The following is a 14,505-nucleotide window of genomic DNA, read 5'->3' as shown; positions in this document are numbered from 1 at the left end:
CTGCATCTAATAATACAGGCTTTCCACATTCTATCCATCTATTCCTTAAGTGGTTTAATAAATTACTTTCAAGCCTCTAGGCTTGTGATTTTGCATATGCATCATTTCAGTTGGCTTTAAATTCAGTTGTTAATTTCATTGGGAACCGAATCATGATTTCTGCAGTACAGTGTTTCTATGCAAATTGCGTGGTTAGTGAGACCGCTGTTTCCCTCTCTCATTTCCCACTAATGGCAAGGTGTAACTCACTGTTCATCTGGCAGCTTGAATGAATGAAATCAAACAAACAACAAAACACACACACACAATCATAACTCAAAACTATTTATTTCCAAGACATTAGTCACCTAATTGCAGAGTAAAGTTCATAACTACACCGGCCAAAGAAAAGAATAGAAAAATAGACACTTTCCACAACTCCACAAAAGAATGCGTATTTTTTCTGTTCTTTTTATATATATATATACACATGTGCATGTATATATGCAAATATATGCACACGCACAGTCTCATAGATATTTGCATGTTTTATATATATTTATTTAAAAAATTTACATTTTAGATACAACAACATTTTTCTGAGGCCTGTGATCGAAGGTACCAAAATTCTTGAAAAATATATTTTGAAGAAAATGGAGACAAATTAAAATATATGCACACTAAGCGTTGGCTACAGTATTACAAAGAGACGGTTTAACAGAGGTTTGTAGAAAGGGCTTGCATAAGACAAAAAGGGGTGTGGAGGAAGCCCAGCCTCAGGCAGGGAAGGCACTAAATCGTCTCCGTAAGAGAGATATCACAAGAGACAACCTGGAGATCTCGACTTCAAGTCTGCAAACACAACTTCCCTTGCCCCTCACACATCCAAAACACAAACCTTCAGTTCACAATTCAGCCTTGCAGCACTTTGGAGATAAATAATGCAATGCCATGCAAATATACTAAAAGGATTAGGAATGAATGTTTAACTCTGCTGTAAATCTAGAACTAAAACAGACAGACGTTCCAAATCAAAATAAATCAATAGAGCCAACAGAGGGCGCTATTCCACAACAAACGTTACACACATCACAATCAAAAATTTAGTGCAATGGGGTACCTTCATCTGTTTTAGCTTTTACTCCTCGGTTTAAGTATAGTAGCCAAATTCAGTCCTACCCAAAACAAACCCATTATCCTTAAGCAATGAAAAATTAACATCAAACCACATGCCAGTTGAGTTCTACAGGACAGACTAAACAATGATTCAAGCTCCTCGTCTGGGAGCTCAAATGCATTTCCAATTCATTCCCTACTAAACAGTCTCTCAGGCAAGCAACCCACAAAACCCAAATGACCACAAATGGCATTTGTGATAGAAATGTATTAATTATGAGGTCAGTGTGAATCTCAAATACAAAATAATACCTTCAAACTGTGCATTGACTTTTGCAGCAATCAAAACCATCCGATTGGTGTTTTATAGCATGAAATAAATGACTTCTTAGCAGTTCAAAATGGCCTGAGTATAGCAGAGGCGAAGGCGATCTAAGGAGTTCTCCTAACCTCCCCCTTAAGTTTAAGGCATGGCTGGGGTCTATATGGGACTAGATCACTGGGATCAGCATTGACGTCAAGAAATAATGTTCTCCGCTGGTGGGAAAAACCTCTGAGTAGCAGCAGCAGGCCTAAATATCCATCTGTCAATTTTGGGTCATAGTTAAGCATTCAGTGCGATTCGCTAGAATGACATGACAGACCTCAGATCTCCTCTCGGCTGCCTCGAAGGGAAGTGCTGATGCCAATTACTCAATGCTTGGAGTTACAGGTAACAGGAAAATCAGAACTAACATGCAACTGTTACATAAAAACAGGAAATAAATACCTGAAGGAAAAAGAACATACCGAAAGGTCTTTGCTCGTCAGATGACCCAATACAAAATGCCATTGGTACAGAAGGCTGGACCCACGGCTCAAAAATACTGACTTACAATTAATTTAAAATGACTGCGCTTTAGACAAAAGAACGTGTGAGCTGGTGGGAAAACAAGTCACGTGACCGGTGCATTGATTTGTTATTAAAAGGTCAAATGAAGTTTCAGTGAAACACCTGCTATGTGAAACAAATCTCTTTTTATTCTGAATAAATGTGGTTAGTAAATCGCTTCACTCGTCCTCTTTTTGCTGCAGAATGAGGTCAGGGAAGGTAGGCATAAGTAGGCTGCGATGCATTGCATTTTGAAAGAAACCGATACTGAAAGCTCATTCTCATGATGTATTATCAACCATTTGCACCAGGGACTGAAGATCTTCATGTATCTGATAAGCCTGATGTAAAGAGTGCCGCAGAGCTATGCCCTTGACATTCAGAGGAGACGAACGGCCTCCTACCAATCTCAGTTCGATTCAACTCTCTGAGGAGATCACTTGCACCCCAGCTAGGGTCTACGCTGGATCTATTTTTGGATCTGACCCTCTGAAGCTTTGCGGGATGGCAAACTGGAGCTCTCCCACTCAGGGTTCATGACTCTTTCAGGCTTGACTCAGAGGTGGGCTGTAGTAGGAGTCCAGGAAGACCCGTTCGTCATATTGCAACTGCATCAGGCAGCTAACAATTCTGAACAACAACCAAGGGTAGATGAAGAATAACAACTCTGATAACTTTAGATTGAGTTAATTATCGCGCAGGATGGTGCTGTCCTCACATATCTCTTAACTCCGCTGTTAAGTTCTAATAAAACTTCAAGTGTAAAGAAAAGGTGAAAAAAATGTGAGAAAGGGTTGAAAATCTGATTTCCAGCTGTTGGTTCTGGTTCCCCAATGATTAATGTTCAAGGTGAGGCTCAAAATGTCTGAATAAGTTGAAAAGAATATAAAGAAGGGAAATCGAATTGACTGAAAGATTTTGAGAGAAGCTGATCAGAGGTAGAGTCTCTCTGGCACAGAAGACCTTATGAGATTTAAGATGGAGCACTGCGTTACCCAGAGTAAGGTCTTAAGTCCGGAAATACAGACACAGCAGTACTAAGCCTAATTTAACTCTTAAGTGCCTGGGGAGAGAACGATAATATCAATCCATTACAAATGCTCCTCCGATGGTCACAGTCACCAAAGAGTCTTGAGTAACAAACATGAAACTCAACCCAATGGTTTCAGTTCAACTTGAAAGAAAGCTGGGAGATGAAATAAAATGCTTCCGAGATTCACAAAGCAACACAAACATCCTCCCAAACTCATCTTTGGTCTAACTGTGGGTACTTAACAGTCAAAAATAAATCAAATCTGACCGACCATCCAACTGAAACTCAAGCCTTTTACCAGCGTGTAAATTGTCGGAGCACTTTTATCTGACGAAATGAAATGAAATTCTTAGTATTTCTCATAATGTTGTGCTTTCAACCAATAAAACGCTTCTTGTGCTCCAAAGAAAGAAGCACTTGAAGTGATAGTGGGATGGATACAGCGGAGGATCGTTTCAGATATTCAACAGAGGTCCCATCCGGCCTAATACAACATGAGATTCTTATATAATAATATTTGATGGCATGTGAGAATACAGTACCATCATCGCTTGTGGGGAAAGGCTATTGTTGATTATCTTAAAGAAAATAGTTCCCCCAAAATGCAAATTCCTTCATCATTCACTAACCCGGTTGTTTCAAATCTGTAAGATAAATGTTCTTTCTGCAGAACACAGTGAAAGTCAAAGGGGTCAAATGTTGATGTTGTTCTAAATATTTTCTTTTGTGTTCTACAGAGGGAAAAAAAGTTACACCGGTTTGGAACGACACAACGACTAAATGAGGACACAATTTGCATTTCTGACTGAACTAGCCTGCATATTTGCTGTGTCAGTATTATCTGAGAAAAGGTTTTTATTATAAGGAGAAGAAAGCAAAATTAATATTTAAAATGAAATAGCGGCACTATTGCACAGTTATTTAAGAATGCAGGTATTTCAGATGCTAAAAAACAAGCTTAAAATAAGTCACTTCATCTGTAAGTAGGTTGTGCAGCAGTGTATGATATTGTTTCTTAAAGTGTTGTGTAGCAAATCAAAAGTAAATACTTGTGTCTAAATCCATGACACTTCCAAGAATTCTCTTTTTTTTTTTTGCAAAGCCTGTTCATGACATCATAATTGTTGGTCATCTGCTGACAGAACTAGCAGAGAAAAGGACTGCTGCCGTCCTACTGAACCAGAGGACTGAGGATGTGGCGTGAGGTTGGTTTGGTTGAGCGTCCTGTACAGTTCTGGAGAACGTGGCTGATAATGATCAACTCATATTTGCCGTCTCTCAGGAATGCCACCAACTCCAGTCTTGGAATGAGAATCTGAATGCAAAAGAGGATGCCAAATTTTTGTTTGAGAGAACAGATCGTTTTTAAAGTTAAAATATACTGGAATGAATCTGCAGATCGGAGTTGTGAAACACGCTAAAACAAAGCCCCATTCACATTTAATGGTGCATCTGTGCCATTGTTATGCCTGATAAGTTGCCTCATAGGAGACAGGGGATTTCATTTGTTTTCCCTTTCATGTTCCATCTCGGCTCTTAAATTGCCCAGGCTAATGTAAAAGCCAGCGTATGCAGCAGATTACATGAGCTATTACTGCCACTCTGCCCTCAAAAGAAGAAGGAGCCCTTTGTCAAGGACTAGACAAAGTAATGAGTTTGCAACTTATTGCCTTCATATTTCTTCAGTTTACTCCTAAGAAACAAAATTTGTGCATATAGATGAATGTATATTTCTCCAGTCATCAGTCTGTTCAGAAAAATAAAAGTAAAAGAAATATACTGTGATACTTGTACATTAATATCCTGTACATAAATTGAAGGATATCTATTTTCAGGGTGCACACAACCAAACCAAGCTCTCCTCACTGGGTTTCAAACCGATCCAGATCTCCCTTTAGCCTTCAGGAAAGCAGCCACTCGCGCAGCTTATGGGCATTCATCACTTCAAGATACTGTCTTCCCTCAAAAGAACACAAAGTGCAGGACTGCTGGTGCCTCACCTGTTAGCTTACACTTAGCATTTATCAGTCCTCAGTCTCTCTTTAATCAGGGGTCAGAGAGCAGACTTCCTGTAGGGGTATTCGGGTTTGCTGGGCGACCTGCGGTCTCGAGCACCCAAGCCTCCCTCGTCCCCAGACCCAACGTTCGCCCCTAAGCCAAGCCCCATTCCTTCTGGAGCAGGCCGGCGGCCCGTGGGCCATTCCTCATACTGTTCTGTTGAGGGGCCAAGCCCACAGGTGAGGTCCGTCTCATTCATGGGCCATGACCTCTGCACGGCTTGAGCAACGCCCCCTTGCGAGACGATTGCCAAGTCTAGTCTCTGTGGAGGCTGTTCCAGCACATCCAGGCGGAGGGATTCTGAAGCCTCGGAGTAGGACGGTGGCGCTCCACCTCCTGCCTGACGGCTGTGGATATAGAGGTCCGGTCCGCTGTAGGGAGGCACGTGACGGCCTGGGAACTCGTAGAGATCTGGGAAGTCGGGCTGCGGGCCCTCAGGCTTGGGTTCGACTGCGTGCCGCTTGCGGGAGGAGTGCGGGTGACGACTGGAGTAGCTGTGGGACATGGGAGGAGCTGTAGAAAGGTGAGGGTGGGCTTCGTGACTCTCCACCTCCATGGAGACCTCCGGAAGGCGCCGCTCCTTCAGGCTCAATGCTGAAACACCCATGGCGATGTCTGGCATGAACTCGTTGATAACAGGCTCCATGTTCTGCAAGAATAAATTAGAGGATGTACATTAGCAAAGCTCAAAACGGAAACCCATTTTCAGACTGTACATTCTAATGCTGTAATGCCTAAATTCACTTGAGGCGTTTCAATGGTCATCAGCAAAGTTTTTATATTTAGATTTTTTTTATAGTGATTTTTTTTTTTTTACATTTATAACACTATTGTATTATATAACCTTTGCATCAAATTACATAAAAACTAGTTAATGCTAATGTGAGGGTGTTTCTTATGCAGTATCTATGGGAGGGATGGTAAATTTGACATCATTCTCTTTTCTGACAGCTGTTATCAGTCTCTCTCAATTTTTTTTTCAAGTCATGAAAACACTATCGTGCTGTTTTTCTTTAGCTATGTGAGCAAATGGGAATGCCAAAATATTTTCGTGGTCCTCTTCCATTCACTATTCCTAAAGTTAACAAAGATAAAAGCACTCTTTCATTAGAAAATAAAATCCCACCTTTAATAGTTGAGTTTATTTACAGTAGAAACCTTGAACTATTAGTGAAAAAAAACAAAAAATAATTGTTCATTAATTGTAATCAAGGTCAAATGTTTTAAGATTGAGTTGTGATTTTAGGTCATTTCATTCAGCCTTAATAATTAGAATAATATACTGGCATAAATCACCATTTGCTTGTCAGGATGAAGATTTCTCCCCCCCTGTGCATTAGTGCAGTCTGGGGGCAGGGGCTTGGCTCCTGGTGGGTAGACTGGGCTGCCCATTTTGGAAGAGGGCTGCCTGTGAAGGAGTGCATGATTGCAGGGGTAGGAGAAAGATCTGGAGGGAGGTTGGGTGGGGACCCGAGGTCTCCAGCCCGTTTTATACTGCTGCTGGCTATGGCCCGGGGTGGTCGGGGGATGATAGGGTGGAGGAGGAGGGGGCAGAGGGGGATGGAAGCCCACCAGAGCCTCCAGGTCAGTGAACATGCTCTCCACAGCTGGTGTACTGTTGACCCGGCAGCGACCTGACTGACGCAAGGCCAGGACGGGACTCTCATCTCCAAAACGCTCCTCGGGAAAGAATTTGTGCGGATTCTGAAACACAGCACATGTAACCATGAGGGTAATGTTTGTGCTAGACATGCTTCAACAATGAGACTTAATAGACCGTCTGGTATGCTGAAGAGGTTTCGACTCCTTCCAAGCTATCCAGCGTAGGTTCAATGGTCACTTAATGGTGAGAATAACAAGATATCAAGGCAATTCAAGAGCTCAGGGAACTTATGAAACCAAGAGCATAGTAACTGGAGAAATTTGCTAGTCAAAACAATGGAGTGATGCACAAGTACATGAATGCAGTTGTTCCCATCCAAGATTTGTCAGATTGCAAGTACACACTGCATTCTTAGTAAACTATAGTTAACAATATTGTAGAAGTCTTTTCATTTTTTATTTTATTTGCATGTTAAGTGACAAGTTGGTTTTGACATGCAATAATTATAATAGAAAAGTGTATTTTTCCGCCTTCACAAGAACCAAATTAAAATGTTAAATTAGATTAATATCATAATATATAAAATTATATAATATAATGTACACACACACTTACAAATTAACAGGTTAATAGGTATTTTTATTATTCTATCAAATTAACAGGTTAATAGGTATTTTTAATTGTAATAATATTTAACAATATTACTGTTTTTACTGTATTTTTTCAAATAAATGCAGCCTTGCTGAGGCATTAGAGACTGGACTTTTGTATGATAGTATGTATATGTATATATATATATATATATATATATATATATATATATATATATATATATATATATATATATATATATATATATATATATATATATATATATATATATATATATATATATAAAATACACACATTTATACAGACTTTTGCAATGCATTGAAGATGTGTTCAAAATCTGAATAAATTCTCCCTTTTTTATTTGAACAAAATCAGTATGAGTGCTTGCAATTACTGGAGAATAAACTGTATTCTGAGGCCGGGGTAATACTAACTGACATGAAAGTCAGAGAGATAGTCACGGTAGCCATAGCAACACATGTCAGTCTCCACGCAAACACGATGTCCTGGGTTACCTGTAGGAGTTCTGCAGCCCCATCAGGTAGCCCGAACTCTCGGAGCACACGGATCTGCAGCTCGTAGCTGACTGTGGCGCCCTCACCGCAGTTCAAAGCATATGCTCGCTGCACCTGGTCTGTGTGACGCAGCTCCTGCAGCCTACGGATCATTTCCTTCACTACTGCCAGCCTGGGCACTGAAAGACCGGGTGATAAAAGGAAAACAGATGACTTATTTGATGTGCAAATACAAATGAAGAAGCTCATCAGTTAACATCATTAGTGAAGTAGTGAAGTGACATTCAGCCAAGTATGGTGACCCATACTCAGAATTTGTGCTCTGCATTTAACCCATCCGAAATGCACACACACACAGAGCAGTGAACACACATACACACTGTGAACACACACCCACACACCAGTGGGCAGCCATTTATGCTGCGGCGCCCGGGGAGCAGTTGGGGGTTCGATGCCTTGCTCAAGGGCACCTAGGTCGTGGTATTGAGGGTGGAGAGAGAACTGTACATGCACTCCCCCCACCCACAATTCCTGCCGGCCCGGGACTCGAACTCACAACCTTTCGATTGGGAGTCCGACTCTCTAACCATTAGGCCACGACTTCCCCTTACACAGCAGATCAACAACATTAATACAAGATTGGCATATAAGACACACACACAAGAAAAAAAGTGTTTTTGGGTGTTGAATTGTTTTATATAACACCCACAGGATCACAAAGCTTGCCAACATACAAGCCAATGTTCCCACTCACATTATATATATAAAACAAAAAAACACTGAATTGCTTTCTTGCAAAAGAATAGCAAAATTAACTTGAGAAAACAACTTCTCATGGTTTGATTTATGGGATACGGGACTACATCTAGATTAGGGCATGATCTACTTGGCCTTTGTACTAAATCTCTCTAAAATGACTTGATAAATTGAGTCACCACAATCATGTATAATTGAGTATTTTATACAGATATATAATGGCTAGTTTTGAATACTGTCTGAAAGAATGCATCTTTACAAGGCACGAATGAGAGCTTAACCCACCTGGTATTTCATTAGCAACCACAGACGGTGGAGCTGTCTGGCTGCCAGCCATTTGCTGGTGGTTGATCATGTGACAACACTGGGGGACGGCATTGTTTACCATGTAGAGTGTGTCAGGTACATTGGACATACGAACCATGCGCAGCCTAACCAGGTCAGTCTGCTCAACCATCATCTCCTCCAAAACCGCCTGAAGAAAAACACAAAGCTTAATGGAAGTCATATAATGAAATAAGCGTCTTTAATTACAGCACTAAGGTTATTCTATAAACCAACTGCCTTTTAGAAAAGATTTGATTCCCAGTTTTCAATTACAGTCAATAATAATTACATGCTATAAATGTATCAAATGTTATCTTGTATTATTAAAATTTTAAAGAAATGAGATGGATAGAGATACTTAAAAGGTGTATCATTTAATTGCATTTATCTTTTAATCACCTCTTCTGCCTCCACTAGTTCATTGTTATGTTCAAGTTAACCAACCTGCTGTGTGTGAGGTGAGGAAGTGTATCCTACCTTGGCCTCCTCCACATAAGGAGAGAATAACCGTGGGCGGACATAAATGCCAGCACTCTTCTGCCGGAGCCAGGCGTTGGCTTTGCCTCCCTCCGCTGTGGGCAGCATGTCAGAGGGAGGGGTGCTGATTAGACCCCTCTTCATCTGTTAAAAGCAGAGGAAAAGCCTTTGCTGATACTTGAAGAGAGCGGTCAAGAAGAACGATGGAAAGATGATGTAATTTGCGGGAGCATTAGCACATTGGGGTACCTGTTTTTTACTCTCTAGCAAATTACATCCTGAGAATAAGTATATGTACCCATTCATACATCAATCAATATCACAATTTTTGTCATTCTTATTCAGCGTGCGCTGTACAGAAAACCAAAAGTAATGTTACCCATTTGGCTTGTGGCAGCATGTCACATTTCTTTGCATTTTACAGACTAAAGAGAAGTGTTGGGAAGGTTCTTTTGAAAATGTAATAGGTTACAAGTTACTCTATTTAAAATATAATGAGTAGTGTAACTATTTCGATGACTTAAATGACTAAGTAATGCAACTGATGACGTTTGATTACTTTCTAATTTTCTAATGAGTGTTTTCAACTGTTAATCATTTTCAAACATTTAGACTAGGCAGGGTTAACCTTACAGTAGCACTCAACACTGATTACAGTCAGACTTTCAAAGCTCTTCATCAATTGAATTAAGGTTATAAAAATCTACATTTATAGCACACTACAAAAAATAAATAAATAAATCAATCAGACTTTATCACCTCTTTTTACTTCGAGAACGTTCTAAGGTTAAACACTCATTTGAAAAATAAAGCATATACATAAACCAGTAAATAAAACATTTTTAATAAGCAAGCATGTGTCCCAACTCCTGAAATACTGGGGTCTTATTAAACTCTTAGAGGAGTCAAATTGTAATCAAATTAAATAACTAATCTGTAACTAGTACATGTACAACACTGGGAAGTATGATCATTCACTGACATTCATAGCTGCTATGGAAGCATATTCACAGAATGATGCTACACAGTTTAGTTTAGATGTTCAAGTTCAAGTTTGGTGGAAAAATAATTGACAAATATAGGATTAAATGCTTCTTTTCTATATTTTCTTTGAAAAAAGACATGAAGGAAACTGATCTTGGTGGTTTACACATGATCCTGACTTACAAATTTTTATAAAAAGTTTAAAAGAACACTATTAAAGAAACTACTGTTCAAATGTCTGCGGTCTGTAACAAAAACAAGCCTCTTATGCTCACCAAGTCTGCATTAATTTGACCAAAATACAGTAAAAACAGTAACACTGTGAAATGTGAAAAACGCTATATGTTTTCTATTATAATATATTTTAAAATGTAATTTACTTCTGTAATAGCAAAGCTGTATTTTCAGCAGCCATTGCTCCAGTATCAGTGTCACATGATCCTTCAGAAACCAGTATAATATTCAGACTTGAGTTTTATCATCAGTGCTGAAAATAGTCATGCTGCTCATTTGTGTTGATGCACTGGAATTTCTAAAGAACAGCATTTATTTAGAACGTTACATTATAAATGTTTTACTGTTTTACTCGTCCATTTAATGTATCCTTGCTGATTAAAATATTTAAAGTCTTACTGACCCAAAATATTTCAAAAGAACTGTAAACTTCAATTAAGTGAAGCTGCATGGAGCTAAAAAGCAATTCTGTGTGCTTAAAATCAAGTGTGACTGCTCTTAATGCTACGGTTTAAACTGTATAAACCAAACGACATACACATTAGCAGAAGACACACAAACACACTCACAGTGTCAGAGAGGACCTCACTGTTGGTTGGTAATATGTGCTCAGTTCTGACGAAAGGCAGCAGTGGAGAGAGAATCTCTTTAAGCTCTTCCAGGTCAAGATCCCTTCTTTTCACGCCACGTTTATTCACACTATGTGCAGTACCACTTAACAGGTTAGGCTCTGGGGAACACACAGAAACACACAGTTTCAAACACACACAAGAATTTGCGCTGGAGGAAACGGTGGCCCAACTTTTCTAGCCCACGATATAGATTAGACAAAGATGGGTGGGAGGGTGTGTGCTTCCAGAGGATTAGTGGTATCGCCCCGCAGCTCCACTTTCTGCAGCCGTGCCCTTGAGCAAGGAATTTAAGCCCCTTTGCTTTGAGGATGCTGCACTGCATTGGACCCTGAATTACTAGCTACACCTCAGACAGCAAATCAGTATTATGAATAAACACTATTAATGGCAAAATTAAGGTGAATCTGTGCATTCCTGTTTCTCTTTAGAATGTGTTCTGGGAGAAAAGCAATCAGAGATTGTGGTTGCGATTTGGCACCAGCTATAAACGTTCAGAATAGTGTTAGTCTGGGTATATTTAATTCTGTTGGGTACACAGAGCAATTTCAGACCCAGGTCTGGAGCCGCCAGCCATATGCTATGCTTCTGTATTGCAGAGCACTTGGCCTGATTTCTCAGAGCTGAGCCAGTCAGAGTCATTACTAGACATTAGGAGGATTGGGGAATAAATCATTAGACTGGCATAGTTCAGACCACCATCTATAGCAAGAGGTGGAAACAGGGACAAATTCAGAGGCACAGAAAAAAAGTTCAGCCTACAGAAAGGTGTGTGTGTGTGTGTGTGTGTGTGTGTGTGGAGGAGATAAAGGAATAGTTCAGGCAAAAATGAAAAGACTTGTAGACTTGTGCACTACAATTCAAGTTAAAATACAAATCACAAGACAAACGGACCACAATTAAGATATTCATGTTATGCTTTCATGATTTTTATTATAAATATTCCACCCATTTTTGGAGTCAGGCAGACATGGCCATTATGCACTGTATGAAGTAAGTTATGTAATGATTAGTAATATTTGAGTGTCTGCATGTGATACCTCTATCGGCCATCCTCTTGATGAGCTGGTGTTCGCCCCACTTCACAACATACTTGAGGATGTCCTGTTCACTGGCCTGTAAAGAGGGGAGAAGAACAGTACCAGTTTATCTTACTGACTTTAGACGGTGCTGCAAGGCTGAAGAAGACTGCTGTATACAACAGAACAATATCGAAGGAAAAACAGGATATATAAAACCAGCAGGTCCTGCAGGTTCAAGATAAAACTTGAGAAAAATGAATTTCCTACTATCTTATCTCTTAATGAGAATATTGCATAGCCAAAATCTCATTTCATTCACCGTCAGAAGCTGATCCAGGTTTAATGGACATAGATGAACCCTCAAACAAAATAACATTTTTAATAGCAGGGTGGCCACACTTTCTTAAATGATATTTTTTGGGTTTTTTGCCTTTTACAGTACAGCAGTAGAGTGCAAACCGGAAATTAGGGGCGAGAGAGAGTGAATTGGATTTAGACATGACCAACAGCTCTTATATGTCTTGACCAAGTCCACATCACTTTAAAAATTGTATTCAAATGAATCATTCTGACCTATTCGTTTACTTACTGAAAATCAATGTCAATAAACAAACTTTACTCTACTCAAGCTCCAGACAAATAGCTAATAAAATGAGCATCAAATTAAAAAAAAAAAAAGTATAACAAGCTCAATATTCACTGATATTTACAGGGTTTCCTTGACCATGACAAAGAATCAATCAGTTAATGTCACTTTTTTAAAGCATGGTATAAAAACTCAATTTTTATGCTGCCAAAACAATTCTAGTCTTTATTAATATTTGTTTAAAAATTCTCAGTCACTTCAGGGATAAGATCATTTCAACAGGTTTGACCCAGACTAGATTTACAGAAGACTTGTAAACGTTGAACAGCTAGCACACAGGAGTGTGAGGGCGCTAACAGACTGCTGTGTGCCAGGCCAAATCCCAGATGGGGTTACAGCTCTAGTCTCTATATAAGCTCACAGAGGAGACTTAAGGGAGTCATCTGATACAGCTGCTGACTCATTTGTCTAAAAACAAAAGCAGGTGACCTTTAAGGGAGCCCTGATCAACAGAGATCGATAAACAGACTGATATGGACACGCTGCTTTCTGAAATGGATAGGCCTGAAGCACTGCAATGATTTGTGGACTGAAAAAAAAAACACATTTCCCAATAGTGCAATGTGATTCAGTTACCCTGAATTACCTCGTATGTTTCCAGAGAGAAAATAAGCTTGACCTTGAAGTAACAGAACAAAAATCATGTGTAACAGACTTTACAAGTAGGTTGTTAGAAATACTGAGCTAGAAAATTAAGTTCAATCAGATTTTTTGCACACATATGAACATTTTGTCTGAGGATCCAATAACATGTTCACATTTAGTAAACAAAATGTAATTTTTTGCCTCTCTAGTAAAAGACGTCTCTGTATTTACAGTGCATTTAATTTACTAGCTAATCTTGCACTGGGAAATCCAAAAAGTACACAAGGTGAATTGGTTGTAGGTCATCACCTGCAGGTAATCAGACTGAATAGCCCCCAGCAGGTGCTCCTTGCTAAGCTCGTAGAGGACGTCGGAGGTCATGACCTGGCTGAACTCCTCGCACAGGAAGTGCATGGCCTGCCGATGAACCCATTTGGAGCCGTATGGCTGTGAGCTCCACTTCAGGATGGCCACCACCGAGTCCAGAGAGATGCTGTCTGCCACAATGTCTTCACAGCCTAAAACCAATAAACAATGACATCACATTTTATTTAGGCATAAACAGGGCTTCAGTTGCTCTTAAACACACAAATCTGTGTCCAAATGTAGTTAATCAAGATTTTAAAACAAAAGCGTGGGTGGTCCGGATGCTCTACCTCCATCTGCCCTCTATGCTGCTTTATCTATTTGTAAAATCATTTTCTCATCACCGTGACTGTAATATAACACTATAAATCTATAGAGTCCTAAAGCACACCAGGAATATATTCTACCACAATATATGCAGATATGTCTAAAATATTAATGAAAATGTATGCAGTTAAATGTCACTGTGGGAAAAGATGAATAATTTACCTAATTATTCACAACGAAAACATTGCTTTATGCGGTTTCAAACTGAGCCTTGTCTCTTCTATTCAATTCTTTTGGTCTCCTTTTTCAGTCATCAAAGACCGAATGTCAAAAGAGAGGCATTCAGAGCAGTTTAATCAGTAAATGCCACCGTTTTCTCCCCTCTGTGCTTGATACAAAGACCCCTGGAGCAGTGGAGAATTTCA

General features: G+C 39.6%; 1 protein-coding gene across 1 annotated transcript in view; it reads right to left on the bottom strand.

The window, feature by feature from the left end:
- Positions 1-311: 311 nt before the first annotated feature.
- btbd7 (BTB (POZ) domain containing 7) overlaps positions 312-14,505 on the bottom strand; it is a 61,178-nt gene continuing 46,984 nt past the window's right edge. The window contains exons 4-11 of the mRNA XM_059512782.1: positions 13,757-13,965; positions 12,235-12,310; positions 11,135-11,295; positions 9,348-9,491; positions 8,829-9,018; positions 7,788-7,966; positions 6,354-6,761; positions 312-5,706 (exon numbers count right to left, since the gene is read on the bottom strand). Coding sequence (XP_059368765.1) covers positions 5,053-5,706; positions 6,354-6,761; positions 7,788-7,966; positions 8,829-9,018; positions 9,348-9,491; positions 11,135-11,295; positions 12,235-12,310; positions 13,757-13,965 — 2,021 coding nt within the window. The 3' untranslated portion in view covers positions 312-5,052. The remainder of the gene's footprint in view (positions 5,707-6,353; positions 6,762-7,787; positions 7,967-8,828; positions 9,019-9,347; positions 9,492-11,134; positions 11,296-12,234; positions 12,311-13,756; positions 13,966-14,505) is intronic.

The sequence above is a fragment of the Carassius carassius genome, chromosome 27 (assembly GCF_963082965.1).
Source record: "Carassius carassius chromosome 27, fCarCar2.1, whole genome shotgun sequence".
In the NCBI taxonomy this organism is placed as follows: domain Eukaryota; kingdom Metazoa; phylum Chordata; class Actinopteri; order Cypriniformes; family Cyprinidae; genus Carassius; species Carassius carassius.
Note: the sequence above shows the minus strand (reverse complement) of the source record. Positions and strands in the feature narration are given on the sequence as shown.